Source organism: Nerophis lumbriciformis, linkage group LG04 (genome assembly GCF_033978685.3).
Source record: "Nerophis lumbriciformis linkage group LG04, RoL_Nlum_v2.1, whole genome shotgun sequence".
Classification (NCBI taxonomy): domain Eukaryota; kingdom Metazoa; phylum Chordata; class Actinopteri; order Syngnathiformes; family Syngnathidae; genus Nerophis; species Nerophis lumbriciformis.
In genome coordinates this window covers 23,907,153-23,929,177 of record NC_084551.2, presented here as the reverse complement: position 1 = coordinate 23,929,177, position 22,025 = coordinate 23,907,153, and the positions used below count along the sequence as shown (strand labels likewise).

Below are 22,025 nucleotides of genomic sequence, written 5' to 3'. Positions count from 1 at the left end.
AATGTTGATATTTACCTCAGAAGGCTGCAAATAGAAAAGAGGCATTCAATTTTTATTTAAATTGTATTTGATATGCCATTGATATTTTTAATTATTATTATTATTATTTAAAACTCGATTTTGGTTGGTGACCACTGCTTTAGGGTGTGTTTGCGCTTCATAAGTTTGATTTATTGAAAGCAAATTGCGCAAAGACTTGGGAACGTCTTGTTGTGCCTTTTATTGTATTATGGAAATGTTCCTACTGTTTACTTGTTCTTGTGGCTACTTGTGGTCAACTCCTGGCTCAACACTGCATCGGAATTACACTAGAGGCCAAGTTTCCTAAAATCATGCTGTCTTGACATTTGATGCTCTTGTGTCATTGACTAAGTCATGAGAGTACGCTAATCAACACTGTAACGATGGCGTTTGTCAAACGCTTAGCAGTTGTGCGTCAGGTGTTGCGTGAGTCATTAGTTGCTGAGATACTCAGTGCTGATGAGGTCACCAAATGTATGGTCTAATTTTCAAGTCGGCCTTTTGGCGTGTCAGTTAACTTGGTATGACTGCACCATAACAACTCACCTTCTGCTATCTGTTTTTGGCCTTCACTGCAAGTTGTACCTTTTTTTTATTGCTTTCCCCAGTACAGATGGAACACAGCTGATAAATTTACCCTGAGTGTGCCTATAGAAACTGTTTTTGGAATGTAATCCTTTTTTTTTTAAGTGGTAACTGCACTTTTTTTTTTTTTTTTAGATTTTGCCTATCGTTCACAATCCTTATGAGAGATACGAACACATGTGTATTCATTTTTTTGCATTCTAATTTGTAATATTCAGCTCGTTCAATGCTGCTAATGGGAGCAATCCATTCTGCTTCTAAATCTCTATAAATATATACAAAAACTGCCTACATTACTTAATTCACGTTCCGTAACCTGTATGATAACCGAGCTATACCGACATTGTTGTATGAGCGAACCGTTTTGTGAGGGACTTTTTTCTAGCGTAGTAACACATCGCCTTGCTCACAGACACACCCACACTGCTAAGGCATTATTAGCAAGAGTAAAGCTAACTTCTGCGTCAGCAGCTGAATTGGTTTTGATTTTGTAATGCACAACACAATGCAATAAGACAGCTATCTGTACTGACTGAAAAACATGAACAATCATTTTACGGTATCTGTAAAGTATTAGCCCACATTTCATGTTTTGTTTGTACACAGCTAGCTCAACAGTGTATGCAGTTGTAATTAGGTCTGAGCCTAGGGCTGGGCGATATGGCCTTTTATTAATATCTCTATTTTAAGGTCATGTCACGATACACGATATATATCTCGATATTTTGCCTTAGCCTTGAATTAACACTTGGTGCATATAATCACACCAGTATGATGATTCTATGTGTCTACATTAAAACATTCTTGTTCATACTGCATTAATATATGCTCATTTTAAACTTTCATGCAGAGAGGGAAATCACAACTAAGTCAATTTACCAAAACTATATTTATTAAACAGTTATTAAGCAGTGGCACAAACATTCATGTCATTTCCAAAACAGAAAGTGCAAGATTGTCAGAGACATTTTAAAACAAGCTATAAGTGCACTTTTGTGCATGATGTCACTAAGATGACATATCAAAACAACACTAAATTAAAGTGTACTTTTTGGACAGAAACACCACTACAATAGTTAAAAACAAATAAAGTGCACTTTTGTGCATAATGTCACAAGATATTTCAATAACTCAAATAAGAATGAGCTGCATAATAGGTTCCTGCGGACGTTATCTCCTTCTGTTGTTGACTTTTTTTTTTTTTCATATGGTGTAGATCTGGAAATGGTTACTTCGGCATTTTGTTGGTGTGGCACCGGTCGGATATGTTGACATGCGGAGTTTCAAGCACTCTTCACTCTCTAGCGGGTGACTTTTCAAAGGATGCTACAAATTAGCAGTGCTGCTACTTTTTGTAGCACCGCTTTTGCCGCATAAATGTTGAACATATTCCCGCTTGAAGCCAAACTACCGCCAGACCATGGATCCTGTGCTGTTTTTCTTGGTAATTAATTCTTCCTCCATTTGTTACCAGATTCGCACCTTCTCTCTCTTCGTATTACCACCCGCACCGCACCGTTAGCATCACAGCTAACGTTACCATGTCGCTACCTCTCTGATCCGCGGGAGCGTGTGACGTTGCACACGTGACGTGTGTAAGAAGGTGCGCTTGGTTTACGTCTCTGTGAGAAGGAGAGACAAGAAAGAGTGAGAAACGCCTGTCGTGTAATGCCCGCAGCTAAAAGCAACTGTGTGAGAACGTATACTCGAATATCAAGATATAGTCATTTTCTATATCGCACAGAGACAAACCCGCGATATATCGAGTATATCGATATATCGCCCAGCCCTATCTGAGCCTATAATTAACCGACGATAAATTAAATTTAAGTCAGTAAGATTTCCAGCATCGATAAATCGCCGTGTGCATGCTTCAAGAGCATTAGTGCCTTTCCTCGGTTTCAACGGCTGCGCATGTTTGTGCCATGGCAAAAAGAAAATAAGGCGGTTAATTCTCGTTCTTAAGTGTCTTAGACTCTTTGTGTGTAGAGGCGGGGCCACTGGCCCGCTTGCATCACACAGTGCAACAAGTTAGCATCGAGTAGCGAACATGGACAAAATTATCACAAAACCAAATTCCACCGCGTCAGTGTGAGAATATTTCAGTTTAAAGCTTTGGAACAAGATGAGCCTATCGACACTGAGGAGCCAATTTGCCGAATGTGTTCGAATATGACAAACCAGCACGCCCACTTGAAACACAGCCAAAGTCCACGCTCACTTAGGGATTCGGTGAACAAGCCAGGTCAGTGTAATCAAAATATCGCAAAATGGTGTGCGCTCACAGAAAGAAAGCGTGGTTAAATACATCAACAAAGACATGCTGCCATTTATTACTGGTAAAAAATTGAATTTTTTTTAAATACTGCAAATGTTTGACCTTTTTGACATGTTGTCAAGTTGGTGTTTCTCGCTCTGAATCTGCCAGACTTAAGTTTTTTTTTTTTTGCATATGACTTTTTAATACACCAGATTTTACTGTAGTGCCCCAACCTGATTTTCAGTTTAGTAATGTACAACTTGACCTCAACATTGCCAATACTTTATTTAGCCATTTTATTTATTGTGTTGGTTGTGTATATTTGAGGGTACCTCATCCACTCTTTAGTATATTGTATTGCTTTTGTTTGTGTTATGTATTAAAATTTAAAACTAAATCAAATCAAATTATAATTTTTTTTGCTAACAGACAATATATATTTTGTTTTCTTAACTTAAAGATTTGAAAATTTACATTCCAATTACAATATAAAAATGTATGAGAAATACAAGTTGATTGAATTTGAAAGTATATACATGCGTTCTTAATAGTATGTATTATTACATCAGTGGTTAGTTTGATCTCAGAAAATAATGACAATAATATTGATTATCTGCAATCATTTGTAGGTCAATATATTGTTGAGCAAAATGTATCGGCCCACGCCTAGTTGTGATCTAACAAGCATAATGTGCTGCATGTATCATGATCAATATTATAGTGACATAATCGATGGACAGTTGTCTGTTTAATCAAGCTGTTTCCATTTGATTTTGGGTACATGAGGTGGAAAAACGTTTTTACTACTACAGGGTTTGTAAGCGTAAGCATTTTGTCTTTCTTTGTGATGCAGTTTCTTTGAGCAATGTCCTCCTTGCCAGATACAAAAGCATTTTCATCGATAATAACATTGTGTGCCACTCAGTGCAGCAGAAGCACTCCATTTCTGTTTGCATAGCTTGGCTCCGAGCTCCACATTTACACCATCTAGGCGCCGGTCCTAACTCTCTCGGCGTCCGCCTGCTCCAACGTTTCACCCTCTCTTCATGCTCCCTCAGCTTCTATAACCAGCAGTTCATTGTCCGTATATTCTGGTTCAAAAAGATAGGTTGTGAATCTTCATTTGTCCAAAAATAGTTGTCCTCGTTGTTTATTACCAACTCTGCCATACCGTATTTCCTTGAATTAGCGCCTGGGCGGTAATTAATTTAAAACCTCTTCTCACTCCGGCGCTTCCCAAAGGCATGCGGTAAATGTAAGCATGCGCAAATTATTTTAAAACCTCTTCTCACTCCGGCGCTTACCAAAGGCATGCAGTAAATTTAGGCATGCGCTTATAAATTTGAGTGTGATGTAAGGATGCCATCATGAAAAGCACATTTAATAAAAAAACTTTATTATGGTTTTACCTTTACTTATAAATGAAGTCCATGTGCCGCTCCTTCTAAATAAAAGCACCGATAAACAACTTTACTTGTTTACAGAAGTCTTCCTTATCTTTCTTCAGTTTTAAAAGTCTCTCTGTCTCAATGGAGAGCTTCTTTTAATTATTACCTCCTGCTTCGATTGAAAGTCCAGTTTAGAAAACTGTTTTATTTTAGATATGTAATCCTCCATGTTAAAAGTCCAGGCGAGAGGAAAAAATAAACGATCGCTGCTAACTGTTGCTGCTTGTTTTCACTTCTTCTGCAGCCGAGTAGTCGCAAAAATGGTCCCTGGGATCACTAGCGCCCTCTACCACCATGAGGCGGGAGTCATTTAATGACTCATATTTGACACACGCAGCTACCGGTATATTAATAAAACATAGTTGCTTACTGTTCTTTTGAGCATATTCAATAGCTTGGACCTTAAATCCTACTGAATAGCTCTTTATCTTCTTCCCTTTATGCGATTTTAAATTATTGAAATTGGCCTCCTCCATTTTGGAAAATGATGCCTTGAAAGGCTAAGTGTCACTCGTGACGTGACGAGTTTGACCCGGCAGTAAAACGAGGCATATGCTAATTATTCTGCGAAACGAGTTTGACCCGGCGGTAAAACAAAGCATGCGCTAATTATTTTGCTAAACAAGTTTGATCCGGCAGTAATTCTAAGCATGCGGTAATTCTAAGCATGCGCTAATTATTTTGCGAAACGAGTATGACCCGGCGGTAATACAAGGCATGAGGATAATATATACCCGGTGGCAATTCAAGGAAATACCGTAATTAGAACACACATACCGGAAGTAGGAACACACATTTGAAGTAGGAAGTGCGTTTCTATGAGCAACGAAATAATGCGCCTCGGAAAGAAGTTCCTAATGCTTAAAATGACCAAAATATGGTAAATATTATACATATTACAGCGTGTATATAAAACTTTAATGGAGAGTTTTGAAGTTGTTTTAGAAGGCTTTGGATGCAACATACAGTAGGTGACTCCTACTAGCTACAATGTTAGCCGAATTTTCGAGTGTTTTTTTTAATCTTAAGAATCCTAAAAAAAAGTTTAAAAAGTGCAATTCCCCTTTAAAAATCACATAGTATTGCTCCAAGCACAAGCTTGGTCAAAAAAAATTCCCCTTTAAAAATCACATAGTATTGCTCCAAGCACAAGCTTGGTCAAAAAAAATTAAACATCTAATAAAAAGTGTTAATCATTTCAGCTAATATAATTTATCAAGAGGAACCTTTATTTCTTATTTTATTTTTTAACAGTACTGTATCAGTTGTTAAAATGTTAATACTGTAGATGTTGTAATGCAAACAAAGTCAAACATCCAAGCTGACTTTAGTCAGATGACTTTGGTGATGACCCAACCGCACCCTCCCTTTGACTAGATTTCTCACTTTATTGCTGCACTGGCTTGCAACGTTTTTCAAAAGGTCCTCTTAGCCACCACTTTACTTACATTATGTCTGTTCAGCTATAATAACCAACCCACAAGAAGACTGAGTGGGTAGATTCCGAAGATATATAAAGTATGGCATTACTGTCCTCAGCACACACCCAGACATAATTACCATATCCCCTGTTTGTGTTGACCTGCCTGTCTGCTCGCGGAAACCTTGGTTGTTGACTGGTTGCTGGCTGCACTGATCAGGTAGAAGAGTAATTGGGTGTCATTTGTATCAGTCAGTCACTAACGGTTAAAAAAGGCTTGGCAAAGGGTTTGACTAACTCTTTAATTGTCCTAAAAGATCGGAAAATATGAAAACTCCCTACCCAAGACTGCCATCACAGAAATTATCCTTAGTAAAGTTTCTTGTGGTCAGCCACTTACTCTGCACTGCTGCCAAAGGGAGTTTTCTTTCCTATCCTATTAAAGGCTAACTGTATTTTAAAAAAGAAAGTGACTTAACTCTAGTGGAAAAAAGTTATCACTTCATATCTCTGCTAAGTTATGCATTGTTGGATTTGTTAATAATCTTGACTCTTGTAACGTATTGACATTCTTAGACTCCTTATTGTCTTGTCATGCTTTAAGTAAACTTCCAGTGGTCTTTCAGTCATTCTTTGAGATGGCAGTTGATGGAGACTTTCATGATAGAAATGAATAGGATAATCCCATCAAGTGAAAAACATGGCACGCTTGGCTAGTTCAGTCAGCAGTACAATACAGAGTCTTTCACCATAGATTGGAAATCTACAGTGTCGGTGGCAGCGGAGGCGTGGACATGGGTGTGGTGGGGCGTGGCCGACGTGTTGTCAATATCGCGTCATCGTATGATTTGCATATTTGGCTACGTAGTCAATATTTTTTGGAACATTATTGCCAGGAGATGGCAGCACATATATGACCTGAGAGGTGCATTGTTACCTTCCTGTATTGCAAAATCTATTTTTATTTTGTGTTTATTTTCCGAAAAAACAGTTACTGTTGTATATTCCAGGTAATACCGTATTTTTCGGAGTATAAGTCGCACCGGCCGAAAATGCATAATAAAGAAGGAAAAAAACATATATAAGTCGCACTGGAGTATAAGTCGCATTTTTGGGGGAAATTTATTTGATAAAACCCAACACCAAGAATAGACATTTGAAAGGCAATTTAAAATAGATAAAGACTAGTAAACAACAGGCTGAATAAGTGTATGTTATATGACGCATAAATAACCAACTGAGAACGTGCCTGGTATGTTAACGTAACATATTATGGTAAGAGTCATTCAAATAACTATAACATATAGAACATGCTATACGTTTACCAAACAATCTGTCACTCCTAATCGCTAAATCCGATGAAATCTTATACGTCTAGTCTCTTATGTGAATGAGCTAAATAATATTATTTGATATTTTACGGTAATGTGTTAATAATTTCACACATAAGTCGCTCCTGAGTATAAGTCGCACCCCCGGCCAAACTATGAAAAAAACTGCGACTTATAGTCCGAAAAATACGGTAATAATGCGATTAAAATTGGGGGACATCAAGGTAATGGTGGGTCCCAACCAAGCCGAGCCCCCCAAATCCTAAGTGTCTAATATGCAGCTAAGATTGAGGGATGGACGAGCAGGGGACAAGACAGGAGGACTGGAGCCCCATAGGAGGCATCCTCATCCCCCCGCAGAACCATCCCCCAAAGTCTTATATATGTGTGAGTGTGTGTGCTATAAGTAGGAGGAGTAGAGGCTCCAGACACGGCAACAAAAACAAAACAAATGTGGGGTATAACAAATAATAATAAACAATCTGTCACTCCTAATCGCTAAATCCCATAAAATCTTATACGTCTAGTCTCTTACGTGAATGAGCTAAATAATATTATTTGATATTTTACGGTAATGTGTTAATCATTTCACACATAAGTCGCTCCTGAGTATAAGTCGCACCCCCGGCCAAACTATGAAAAAAAACTGCGACTTATAGTCCGAAAAATACGGTACCTGTTCTGCCATGCTTTGTAATATTCCAGGAAATATTTACCATTTAAAATGAATCGACAGTTTTTTCAAACTTCTATGATTTCCATAATTTTTAGCCTATTCAAACCATTCCACTATTAAACATTCCACTTACGCAGGACATCAAACGTACCTATTTTATTTTCTCTGTTTTTCTGAAATACCAGGAATTCCATAATACCAATTTTCAATTACAAAGTGTTCCTACGTCAACATTTCTGGACCAATTCAAAATGTTCTAACACCAACCCATTTAACTCCATCCCATCCATCCATTTACTACCGCTTGTCCCGTTCGGGGTGGCGGGGGTGCTGGAGCTTATCTCAGCTGCATTCGGGCAAAAAACGCTAGGTCTTTCAAGTTATAGATTTGAACCCAGTACTACTGAGTAAGAGGCAGCAGTATTATCCATTGCCCATTTAACTCATCCAGAGCAATTGTGTTATCTTTATAGGAAAAATTCCTGGTTTTCACGAAATTCCCAAATTTCCAGGAAATTCCCATTCAACTAAGCCTGTTTTAAAATGATCCATTTATCAGATTAGCATTTTAGCTAATTTTGTTCTTTTTAACTTAATCATGGATTTAGTTATCTGGCGCCATCTTAGAAGTATGCGAGCTGTTCCCAAGTTAGCTAGCTAATGTTTTTTGCTAGCATTTTAATGAATTTTGTACTCTTTAACTTAAAAATCATGGATTTACTTACCTCACGCCATCTTAAAATTATGCTAGCTGTTTCCCTGTTGCCATGTTAATGTCAGCATGTTAATGTTTTACACTAGCATTTTAGCAAATTTTGTACTTTTTAACCTAATGATCATGGATTCCGATATCTTGCGCCCTTTTAAAAGTATGCTTGACCTTAACCTGCGAATGTTAGCATGATTTTTCCTCTGTTACCATGCCATGTTACGCCGGTATTTGAACTAAATTCACATTTTATAGCCTAACAATCATGGATTCAAACCATTTTTCCATTTAAGTACATTTAAATGGAATCAGCGTCAGCTCTTCAACATTCAAACTATTCTTACATCCGTTTTACATTCTATCAGCATTTCAGTTCAGCTGTAGAATTGGAGCATTCACACGCAATTTCTGTAGAAATTTCTTTATTTAGTTAATCATAGTTATTTTAGATATTTATATTCTGATTAGAATATCTCGCTCTGAGTGTTCTAAACTCCCGTTTTACAGCCAGTGTTATTTGAACAGAATAATTTTGCCTGGCCGAGTTGCTATATTGTGGATGCAGCTCAGCTTCCAAGAGTTATTTTGACCACAAACTAGTTAAGACTGAATCAACAGCACCTTCATTGGTTGAAGCCAGGTCGTACACATTATACAGCATTTTTCCTCAACTGCTTCAAGACTGCTTAAAACTACCTACTTAATGCACATTAATTATTACAAGTCATTTATACTGGGTTGTCAAATACTGCTTAATAAATAGCTTGTGTGATCAGTGTCAAGCATCTACAGTAGTGTCTATATTATGCAGCTGTTATGGGCAGCAGATTTATTTTTGGAAACCTGCTGTCATGTTAGTCACTGAGGTATGTGGGTTTGTCACCAAGAAAGACGGACCAGCATTCAGTATTTTTCGTTTGAGGGGATTCTTTTTACATACAATTTTGCAGTCGAATCATAAAATTGCTCAAGTAAAGATGTCATACAATTAATGGTAATAAGTAAAATATGTTTAATGAAAGCACAGAGTATTGACTTGTTCAATAGCATAGGTCTCCTGAAATTACTTTTTTGTGATCTCGAGCTAGACAGTATATATATATATATATATATATATATATATATATATATATATATATATATATATATATATATATATATATATATATATATATATATATACATACAGGTAATGGTAAGGGAAATACTGTTCTATACTTTTTAATATTCAGCATTGCAGTCTTCTTTCATTTGTACTAACATTGAACCCAACTGTTACAGAGCAACAAAATGTGTCTGTCCAGCAGGAGTTCTCTGTATCCAAACAAGCCGTTTTGAGACTGGAGAACAGGCGGATTATTTCCTGCCTCTACATGCCATCTCAGTTGTTCTCACACATGCCCCAGCCATACAAGGCTTCAGGTCACCAGGGCTCCATCCATCTCATTTACCTTTTTTTTAATAATTTTCATTTTTCTCTTTCTCTTATGTGGTCCCTCTTTTTTGTGAAGGGGTTTTCCTTTTACAGTATCCTTATGTGTGCTGGAACGTGAACAGGTCAATTGTCAATACAATAACAGTCATCATAAGGGTTCCATCTTTGAATTTTTGAGACAATCCCCTTAAATGTAGGGGGCCACTGTGAAACCAGCCTGATTGATCCCAATTAGTTGTGTGTAACTAGATGTACTATTTAATCTATCTAGGGTTAATTCACTCAATCTTCATCTCTACTTTGTAAATAACATATCTAAAAAAATAATTGATCGAACAAGTAAATTTGTCTTGCATATCAACAATGCCCAACTACTTAAACACTTCCAGTCAGAAGTTTACATACACTCATTGTAAGCTTTAAAGAGGTCACATTGTGATTGTTTCCCCTACATTTAAAACACTTCCTTGTGGTCTACATAACATGTAATGGTGGTGCTTTGGCCAAAATGTTGCAGAGATTTTGTTTTAGAAATTACTTTCTGCATGTCTCTTCATAATGCACCATTTTGTGGGCGGTTTTATTTACGTGCCAAAATCCTCCTCCAGGCCAATCACCCTTCGGCTGTGCCTCCACGCCATCAGCTATGTTGTAGTTTTTAGCGCTTCCATAACAAGTCAACTGACAGGTATGAGTTAGAACTATACACTACTTTTTATTAGAAATGGCAACAGCAGAGGATTTTGGCATGCATGTGTATGTATGAGCCAGTCTGCATCACAACAACGCGCAAAGCCTTTTGGGTAAACCTTTACCATGTATGGAGATATCCGCTGACTTAACTAAGGCAAAGTCTTAAATTCCGAACAGCTCGTTATATTAAGTTTGGAAGAAGGCAAAGGTTGTTTTATAAATATCTCAGCCATGTCTCCATGGTTTGATTTCACATTTTTGGGACAAATACAGGTACTAACAGGCAGAGGTGTGGACTCCAGTCACATGACTTGGACTCGAGTCAGACTCGAGTCATGAATTTGATGACTTTAGACTCGACTTGACAAAATGTAAAGAGACTTGCAACTCGACTTAGACTTTAACATCAATGACTTGTGACTTCACTTGGACTTGAGCCTTTTGACTTGACATGACTTGCTACTTTCCCCAAAATCCAAAGCTTAAAAAGTTTTTGGGAGCGCTCCGTATTTTTCATTTTCTTCGTCTGTCGATCAGCGTGTTGTTCCTGTCAGCGTGTGTGCTCTCAGTACAACAGCCAATCAAATTAGATCTACGTTGTTTTCATCACGCAGCATTCATCCAATCAAATTGCAGGAGAACCAATGAACAAGAGTTGTCCAACAACGTGCCAGTGAGAAACAATTATGCCAAAGTTGGTTTCGTTCGGGTATAAAAACTACGACTTGGTCAACAAAAAACGAATTGCCGTATGCAAATCACGGAGTTCGAATATTACAGACGGAGACGCAACAACTTCCAACTTCGTTCGACATTTGGAGTTGCACAAAGAAGGGCAAGTTTTGAATGTAAGCTAACGTTTATTGGCTTAGTAACGTGACTTTTATTTGCTGTTTAGTTAAATCAGTGAGGCTGCAAACTCACTGCTAACGTTATAACCATAGACATCTTATAAGTAGACGCAGCATGGAGCGCTACTGCCTACTGGCGCAGACGAGACGCGTGGCCGCCATCTTGGAGTGGTGATCCGCTCCACTCAGTGCAATTCATTTGGCAGGAGCAATGAACTGTCAGCGCATTTAATTCATCTTACCTCACTGAATACCACTGATTTTAACCCCCTTTTTTGTCATACGTGTAGCTATGATAACAGACACATGTTTTGGCATGTTTTATTATTCATAGTTTGCTTAACAGTAATATAATATTCTTATATGCTATAAGTGACCAGACGTCCGAGATCAAAACTGGGAATATAATCCCAGAGAAGGGGGAAAAAAACGGTAAACTATTTTTAAGTTGAAGAAACAATATGATTAGGTTATATATACATGCGTATATCCTACATAAACAATGTATTAATACATTAGATATCTATATATCTTAGGGACCTATAGACTATCTCTGTTGCTTCAGCAGCAGAGAGTTTACTCGGTCTTGACACTTTGTATTGATATTTTCTATTACATTCTTCCCTTAAATGATAATGTTTGCAGTGATTGTGTTATATGCATTTTTTTATGTAAGTCGCTTTGGATAAAAGCATCTGCCAAATACTTAAACATAAACATATATAAACACCTGAAAGTCTTTATATCAGCTAAAACCACCAATCTGTTTCACTGGATTCAGAATAAAACCAAATTCTGTCTTACCCAACAATGTCAGTATTTGAATATTGTTACTTGAAGACTTATTCCTGGTTACAATTATACTGTTAAGAAAGTATTGTCTTATACTTTGCCTAAAATGAGAATGCATCATAATCAGTGGCGGCTGGTGAATTTTGTTTTAGGTGGGGCTGAAAGTTTGTAAACCAAACCCCTGTAGGGGGGGTCATCCTCCCCCAGAAGATTTATTTGTGATTTTCACATACAAATATTGAAGATCTTTACTCCTTCTCAACTCTGTGGTAATATTATTTTCATAAAATACAACCAATAGTACGTTAATGTTAAATCTTACTTGTGAAAAGTAATCCCCCGATTCCTATTTTCAACAGTCCGCTCATTTGAGCAGGAAAACGCTGAACACCATCTTTGTTTTCTACCTGTCAACTGTCAGTTTAGGCTGCTCGCCGGCTCCTCATCACCACCTCAAGACGGCGGCCAAATTGCTCACGTCACAGCAACCAATGCTGCGTCTACTTATAAGATGTCTATGGTTATAACGTCATTGCAAACACGGCAATCTGTTGCGTCCACTGCAGTTCGCTACCTTATTCATACTTTTTGTCAAGTGATTTTTTTTAAGCAGGGTTGCATGAGGTACCTACACATAACGTTACGTTAGTCAATGTATCACACACAGTAACGTAACGTTAGTCAATGTATCACACACAGTAACAATACGTTAGTCAATGTATCACACACAGTAACGCAACGTTAGACGGCGGTCAGCAGCACTGCGTATTCTAGCCACCTACAAAAAGACAAATATAGTCAAATAAAGGTCAGTTAAAATGTATACTATATTAAGATTATGTGTACATATTGCATAGGGCCCTGACATCTAAAAAGTACAACTCTGTTCATTGTTATGTTCATATATTTATGTTTTTCATGTGTACGCACACGTCAACACACATACGTATGAGATGAGATCAATGAGATAAGGTAGAACAGGACAGAAACTGCTGTGGAACTAGTTACAATGCAATATGCCATGGAAATACAATGTTAACACTTTTGTGCGAATAAGTACAGTTGCACTTGTTTTTTCAAATGTGTTTATTCTGTAAAGGAATTAGTTAAATGTTTAAAATGACTGGTTAATAGTGCTATTTTGAAGTGCAATGTCACCACTATCTTTTTCCCTGCAATTTCAAATGCACTTGTTTTAATAAATAAATACAGCGTTTTAAAAGCATACACAATCTGTGTAAATATATTAGTCTGTGGTTAAAACGACTTGAAAGGACTCAACTCAAAATGCAGGACTTGGGACTGGACTTGAGACTTTCCAGTCTTGACTTTGGACTTGACTCGGACTTGCCTGTCTTGACTCGGGACTTGACTCGAGACTTGAGAGCAAAGACTTGAGACTTACTTGTGACTTGCAAAGCAATGACTTGGTCCACCTCTGCTAACAGGTAAGAAAAGGGGGATTTGCATAATAGGACCCCTTAAATGTCTTATTAGTTTCGGCCCAATACTGATTTATTTGATTGGGTTTGAGTCCAGGATGGCGTTATTACAATACATTTCCAATGATTTGGATGGAATTGGATGCACAATTTCAAAATACTTCAGGGCCCGCAATTGGTATTACATTCATTCCCATAATGAGTGTATGTAAAACTTCTGATCTGAGCTGGTTGGTAACTTGGATCTTCACAGTATGTATTTTAACCCTGCCTGGTAATATGAGCATCTCGGCATATTTGGAGGAAAAATGTCCCAACGTTGTTTATGTGTTTATGACAAGTTATGTTGTAGGTGTCTTTGTCGCTCTTTTATGTTTCTGGTCATTCGGTTCTTGTGTTAATGTATTCAAAATCCACAGCTGCTACAAAACTGAGGTCTGCACTTCTCAGCAGTCAAGGGGTGTAAATATAGGTTGCCTTGGAGACACCATGACACCCAAGTGGAATGCTGGCTAGGTAGAAGTGTGTGTGTGTGTGTGTGTGTGTGTGTGTGTGTGTGTTTAGTGTGCAGGGAGTGGCTGAATCCAGTGTGGGTTACTCACTCAAATTCATATGTGACCACATTTTAAGTACATGTATTTTTCTCCCTTTGCATACACACATGACACATCAAACATATAACTGATGTATTAGTGCATAATTATAATAGAGCAAGTTACAGATTATTTCTTTTCAGGTCAATTACTGATCCCTTTTTTACTATCTAGTTCGCTCCCAATTAGTGCTTTTCATGAGAGAATAGTAGCTCATTGTTTTGTGAACCAAATTTGTCACATGAAGCAGCCACTCACATGACCTGTTATGTACTCCCTGATGACTGAATAGGCATTTGACTAGATTCTTTGATAAGACACGGGAAACATTTATTGTAGTTACAAAACACTTTTGCTGGGCTGCAACCACGTGACCTAGAGGCACTTTGGGTTTCACATAGTGTCCAAGGTCCCATAATGCTAGGTCTGAACAATTACGGAAAATGTACTATATTTTTTTCCCCTCAATTTTGCAATTTAGAATTTATTATACGATAATTTGTTCATGGTCCATATGTATTTTTCAACAAAAATTCTAAATAATACAATTTATAAACGTACTAAATACTTGCAGTCTTGTAAGCACAGCACTTTTTATTGTGAAGGCCAGAAAAGTGTGTTGTACCATACCATACCAACTTTATTTACAGTACTGTATAGCCCTCTAAAAACAACCACAGTTGTTTGTATTTGCGCTCTCACTTGACTGCTGTAACATGTGACGGTGAGACTCAGCATGGGCACCAAGACCTGGTTCCATAATGGCACCAGTACCAGGGTAAACGGGAGTAACCAGGCTGAAATAAGAAGCTATCGGTGCATCGTTTCGGTGCTAAATAATTGCATTCTCAGCCACCTACAAGTGGTTAGCACTGATATTGTACAAGTAACACCTTGTAATAGCGTCCTGACTTCTGTCTTCAGGTCTTGAGGTTGAACTTCAAAATTGACCGACTTCTCGGTTTATGACCACAACTTTCTACTATACAAGTGCAAGGCATGATTTGTAATATAGCATTGACTTTCACTAACTCAGATGCAATGCAGCACATCACTGGCTCAGTAGAGCTCTGCAGTACCTCAGTGATAAAAAAGTACTTAATAAAAATAGTTCCTCTGCGTTAGCTCTTAGTGTAACAATGTTGCTAATAATGTAAATGGAGTATTGCTGGCGGTTTTTGGATGTTTTTTTTAGATGACTATAGGCTGAATAGATGACTCCCGTTAGTTACATTGTTAGGTGTGCCGTACTTGTCGTTTTTATACATTTAGAATACACCATAAAAAAAGACTTTTGTTCTTTTCTCACATAAGAATTGTGAATGATAAACAACATTTTAAAAAAGTGCAGTTCTTCTTTAAAGATTTAGAAGCAAATATACAAGCCAGATATTTAAAAAAATATGTGAATGTGATGGAGTTGCTCCATACACTCTTAAGAATCAGAATCAGAATAGTTTTATTGCCATTGTTTGAGAACGGGTTCACAAACTAGGAATTTTTCTTGTTGCAATTGTGCAACATAAAACACATATAACACAGCTTTGGTAATAACAAGGGCTGTAACTGAGCTATCAGATCTTGTTATAGACTTAGAAGGAATTCAAGGAGCTCAAGGAGCTACTGTTTTTGCTTTTCTCATTATTTAAAATATTCATCACAGAAGGGGAATGTTCAAGCTTCTACTACTTATATAGACACACTGAAATCTTTTGACAATGTTGTTTTTTTAAAGGGAAACTACTTTTTTTTAAATTTTGCCTATAATTTACAATCCTTATGCATGTCAAGGACATGTTTTTCTTTTTTTATGCATTTTAACTTGTAAATAAACATTGGCAAATGTCAACAATGGAGCCCATGCTATTCAATCTATTCTGCCTATATAAAGCACTGTAAAAATATCCAAAAACCTCAATTTTTATAAACATGTTGTAAGTATATAATGTAGTACCAGACGCATTTATAATAACAATTATATATGTATATGTATTTTGATCATTTTAAGCATACGACACCATATTAAGTTCGCAGACGCATCACAACAATCGCTTTTCCCTGCAACAACACTAGTACTCATGGCAGACTTGATGAGAGCAAACGACTACTACTTTGGGACAAATGATGATCCAGGAACTTATATTTTGAGCCTGAATAAACGGAGGATGAGCTTTAAGTTTTAGAAGCTGTGTGCTAAACAGATGAAGCTTTAATGAAAGACTAAGCATCATGTAGACTTAGACTTAGACTACCTTTTTTATTGTCATTCAAATTTGAACTTTGCAGTACAAATAAGAACAAAATTTCATTACATAAGCTCATGGTAGTGCAGGATAAAATGCAATAAGGTGCATATATATATAAATAAATAAATAGGTTACTGTACAGAAATATATTGCACTTTTTCACATGCGTCCACGTTTATGGATGTATGTTATATTGTCTTTTTTATTACAGCGAGTTAATCCATTTTGGGGGGAGTTGAGGGGATAATTTAATTATGATGCGTTCAAGAGCCTTACGGCCTGAGGGAAGCAGCTGTTACAGAACCTTAAGGTTCTGCTTCGGAGGCTGCGGAACCTCCTTCTAGAGTCCAGCAGTGCAAACAGTCCTTGGTGGGGGTGGGAGGAGTCCTTGTAGATTCTCTGAGCCCTGGTCAGGCAGCGGCTTTTTGCAATCTCCTGGATAGGAGGAAGAGGAGTCCTGATGATCCTTTCCGCCGTCCTCCCACTCTCTGGAGAGACCTCCAGTCTGAGGCATTGCAGGCTCCAGTCCAGACAGAGATGCTGTTGGTCAGCAGGCTCTCTATAGTGCCTCTGTAGAATGTGGTGAGAATGGGGTGAGGGAGCTGTGCTCTTTCCATCCGACGCAAAAATTGCATGCGCTGCTGAGCGCTTTTTACAAGAGCTCCGGTGTGTACGGACCAGGTTATATTGTCAGTTATCTGCACCCCCAGGAACTTGGTGCTGCTTACTATCTCCACCGCTGTGCCGTCGATGAAGAGTGGAGCATGGCTGGACTGGTGCTTCCTGAAGTCAACGATGATCTCCTTGGTCTTGTCAACATTCAGGACCAGGTTGTTGGTTCTGCACCATTCAACCAGATGTTTCACCTCTTCCCTGTAGTCCATGTCGTTGTTGTCACGGATGAGGCCCACTACTGTCGTGTCGTCCGCATACTTCACGATGTGGTTGGTAGTGGACCTGGCGCAGCAGTCATGAGTCATCAACGTGAACAGCAGCGGACTCAGGACTCAGCCCTGGGGGGAGCCGGTGCTCAGGGAGATGGCACCGGAGGTGTTGTCGCCCACTCTCACAGATTGGGGTCTGTCTGTGAGGAAGTTAAGCAGCCAGTTGCATAGGGGGGTACTGAATCCAAAGGGGGCCAGTTTGCTCACCAAGTGCTGCGGGATGATGGTGTTGACTGCTGAGCTGAAGTCCAGAAACAACATCCGCACGTGTGTCTTTTCCTTCCAGATGTTCTAAGCTCAGGTGGAGTGCAGAGGAGATGGCGTCCTCTGTGGAGCGGTTAGGGCGAGAAACAAACTGGTATGGGTCGAATGTGGGGGGAAGTCTGGAGACAATATATTCCTTTACCAGCTTCTCGAAGCACTTCATTATGATGGGGGTGAGTGCAATGGGGCGGTAATCATTGAGGGAGGAGATTGTGGGGTTTTTTGGCACTGGAATGATTGTGGCCGTCTTAAAACATGATGGTACCACAGCCTAGGTCAGCGAGATGTTGAAGATGTCTGTGAGAACCCCAGCCAGCTGGTCTGCACACCCCTTAAGCACCTTGCCCGGAATATCATCAGGTCCCGGTGCTTTCTGGGGGTTCACTCTCCTCAGGGTTTTCCGGACATCCGCTATGTCCAGGTTTAGTGCCTCAAACCTTGCAAAGTAGTTGTTAAGGTCATCTAGGAAGCTGATACTATTGTCACAGGGACAGGGGGCATCTTTATAGTCCTTAATGACCTGTATGACCTGCCACATTCATTTGTGGGGTTCTCGAAGAAGTCCTGCACCTTCTGACTGTGAGCACGCTTTGCAACCTTAATGGCACGGTTCAGGTTAGCTCTGGCTGTTTCTAATGCCACCATGTCGCCAGACTTAAAAGCCTTGTTCCGAGCCTTCAGCATTGCACGTACCTCACTGTTCATCCAGGGTTTCTCGTTGGCCCGTGTGGGGATGTTCTTGATCACACTGAAATCCTCCATGCACTTATGAATGTATGCGGACATAGACTCTGCATACTCCTCCACACGTGTGGTGATTTTCGGTGGCGGCTGCTTTGAACATGTAGCAGTATTGCTAAGTGCTGAACAAGAAATACAAATTATACACTTAAAACAATAACTTACTGTACAATGTCTGCTCTCACTTGTATGTCGACTGATCAGATGTTTACATATTCCCGTTTAGATGAAGAAATAATCATAATACTCATGCAGGTAAAAAAAAAAAAAAGTGCCGCAAACAAGCGTCTTTTCGTGTCTTTCTCGCCGTCTCCCGGTCTAAGTTGAATGTCCAAGTTAACCAACTTCTCAGTTCATGGCCACAACTTATACTATCCAGGTAAAAGGCTTTTTTAAAATAATTTAGAATTCACTTTCACCAACTCAGAAGCGATGTAGCAGCAGGTACAGCACTGAAGAAGTGCTGTACAATATAGTCAGCTCTCTGAGATCACAGCACCACTAAAAGTAGTTCCTTAACGTTAGCGCTTATAAAAACAATATCGATAATACTTTGTTAATATTGAGGTCAATGGAGTATTGTTGGCCAACTTGGATGTCTTTTAGAGTGCTTTATGGGCACAATAGGCACAATGACATCCATCTATTCTCTACCGCTTATTCCCTTTAGGGTTGCGGGGGGCGCTGGAGCCTATCTCAGCTACAATCGGGCGGAAGGCGTGGTACACCCTGGACAAGTTGCCACCTCATCGCAGGGCCAACACAGATAGACAGACATAATGAATTAAATTTCCTCCGCTGTTAGCTGACTTTTCTTAGCATTTATTTACAAATTAGAATCTTTAAGGGAAAAAAATAAAAATTTTGGCTGACAGATAAATTATATGCAAAGTTTAAAAAAAATAAAGTGCAGTTCCCCTTTTAAATAAGGTTAGAAAACCCACTATTTTTGCATGTTTTGTGTTTCTTATGCTTTACTGATTGTGTTTTAGTCTTAGTATTCTATCTGTTTTAATGGCTAAGTTTTTGTTTTAAATATTGGTTTGTACTGTAACACTAACATACGGAATCTGGAAAAAAAACATTTCATTGGGCTATAGTTATGCCTGGCCTCGGCACAGTCCCATTGAGTCAACCTTTGCATTTCTTCAAAGACACCACACATTAGATATTAAATAACTAAATTAATATCTTTATTATCCACGGCACTCAGAGCGCGGTGTGATCAAATTCCTAATTATAAAGCAATTTGTGCTGTGACACCACATTTTATTTTGCGTTATCATTTAGTTGATAGCTTGCTTGACTGTCAATGATTAACTTAAGGTTAGAGTCCGCTTGCTGTGTGATGATCTTGCATTCCCCTTCCTTGGTGTTTTACTAAGTTGGAATACCTTGACTAACGTGTATCAGATCACACACACTAATTCTGTCGAGTGTGAGTGACAAATCCTTGGAACTGAATTTTTAAACACTGATTGTCAACAATTGTAGAACATTTAATCTACACAAGGACTCCTTCTGACGTAAGTGGGGTGTTTTCCTATTGTTATCTAATCTAATATTTGTGTTGTTGAGACTGGAGGGAGTGTGTGAAGGTATACAAGAGCTATTAGTGTTTAGTTTATTGGCAAATCAGCTGGAAGTACTGTTTACAGGTTTCAACAGCACACTAAATTGTTACCGAAATAGTAACAACCACAAACAGTTAACTCAGTCCACACCTTAGGATGCATTACTACATATACAGTTAAGTTTTACTGCTCAAACACTAAAGTTTTTAAATGTGTTGGTGGATGTTGGAGTTTTAAGTGTCTTTCATTTAAAACAAATTCAAGTTTGTCATCTGTAGAAAGTGCATTGCGTTGATCTAATATTTGTCTGGTGTATAAACAGGTGTGCATGCATGTTTCTTTCAGGATCATTTCAACGTATCTTTTGACTGTTGCATCATACAAAAATACTCTTAATATGATTTTGTCGATTGTTTTCATCAGTCTACCATTGTGTGTAAACAATTGTTTGTTTTCATCAGTCTACCATTCTAGCTGAACTACATATTTCTTTTGTGGATTAATAGATGTTAATTACACCTAAACTATATTTTACTTTGGCACTTTAGGAGAATGAAGGCGCGGGCCCCACCTCCACCACATCCCCCCCAACCGGCCCCCCGCCACATCCCTACAAACAGTGTACCTGATGGGGGTGGAACACTGGCCATGGACGTCAAAGAGAACCTGATTAGACCGTCTGTAGATTTTGAGCTGACTCTACCACAAGGCTACCGGACATCTCTAACAGAGGATGGGAGGTGAGAGCAGAATTATATATCTTTTGTGTTTATTACACTAATTCTCTGAATAAAAACTTGATACCTATCAATCGTGCATACCTGAAGTTGTTTTATAATCATGTTGTTGGTGCTTGGTGGCTATTGTTTGTGTTGTGTTCACTGCAGTCAACAGTAAGAGACTTTTTTATAGGTTTGTCCCCTCCTGGTCTGTTTGGGTTTCTGTGCCAGTGGGGCCATTTCAAGGGACCTATTTCCAGTCTCAGCAGAAGCTTTGTCTCAGAGTGCACAGATGGAAGCTGAGCTTTTAGCTCACAGCCCCTAATGAATTGCGCTCTCCTTTCTGGCATAAAACCAGGGATTCTTCCCTGGTGAGGAACACCAAGTCTGTTCATCTGCACATTGTTTTGTGTATTATTTCTTTGTTTGTTTGTCTGTTTTAATCACATAAATTAACGTGTTAACTTTGGCAGTTTTAATAAAATAATTTTTAACATTCATATCTTGTAAAGATTAGGATACTTTTCTTTAAAGGACATCTTGTTTCTTAAAGGCTGTTCCTCTGGTAAGATGATTTTCTTCCACCATCCAAGGAATAATCACAATATTTAAATGATATGTCTTGTATGGAAAAATACTTCTATGGAAGTATTTTTGTTAGTTTCTATTATGAAAATTGGTTATTATCAATTTTAACTATTGAGGAGCCAACATAATGTGTGCGTTTGTGTGGGTGCTTGTCCACCATCCTAAAGCTTTAAAGTACCAGTAGAGTGGAAAAACAATTTCACTCTAAATGGAAGTTATTATCATATATATTTGATTTATGACACCAAAAGACTTTGCGAATAAATAGATACGATCAAAATAGTATAAATCTCACAAAGATTCCCGAGCCATTTTGAGAGTTAATGAGAAAGTCAGTCACGTGATCCGTGACGTAGCGTTAGGAACCACAGATCCCTTCCTAATCAACAACAATGCTAATCAAGCAGACTTTGTGAGAGCCAGCAATGATTACTTGAGAAAAAATTATGATCAGGAACCCTATATCTTTGAGCCCGAACACAAAGCGGATGACCAATAAGTTTTAGAAGCCGAGTGCTAAAAGGATGCAGCTTTATTGAAACACTTTAGCATTAGCAGCATTGCTAGGTGCTAAACATACAAACTAACCATAATAAAACAAACACTGTACAATTTCTACTCTCACCCAGATGCTGACCAACGGGACGCTCACATAATTCAATTTAGATAAAGATTTAAGCGCAATCCTCACGA

The 22,025-nt window shown here is 38.4% G+C and overlaps 1 protein-coding gene across 12 annotated transcripts in view; it reads left to right on the top strand.

Moving 5' to 3' along the window:
* The window catches only part of cobl (cordon-bleu WH2 repeat protein), a 176,022-nt gene that overhangs the window by 84,830 nt on the left and 69,167 nt on the right, over positions 1-22,025 (top strand). For 11 of the 12 annotated variants that reach the window (XR_009814687.1, XM_061950969.1, XM_061950977.2 and 8 more), the window contains exon 3: positions 20,574-20,765. Coding sequence is in view for 11 of the 12 variants with exons in the window: in XM_061950969.1 (XP_061806953.1) it covers positions 20,574-20,765 (192 nt within the window). In the remaining variant the exon portion in view is untranslated. Of the gene's footprint in view, positions 1-19,821; positions 19,978-20,573; positions 20,766-22,025 lie in introns of those variants that run through there. The other variant, XM_061950992.1, reaches the window with a different exon arrangement.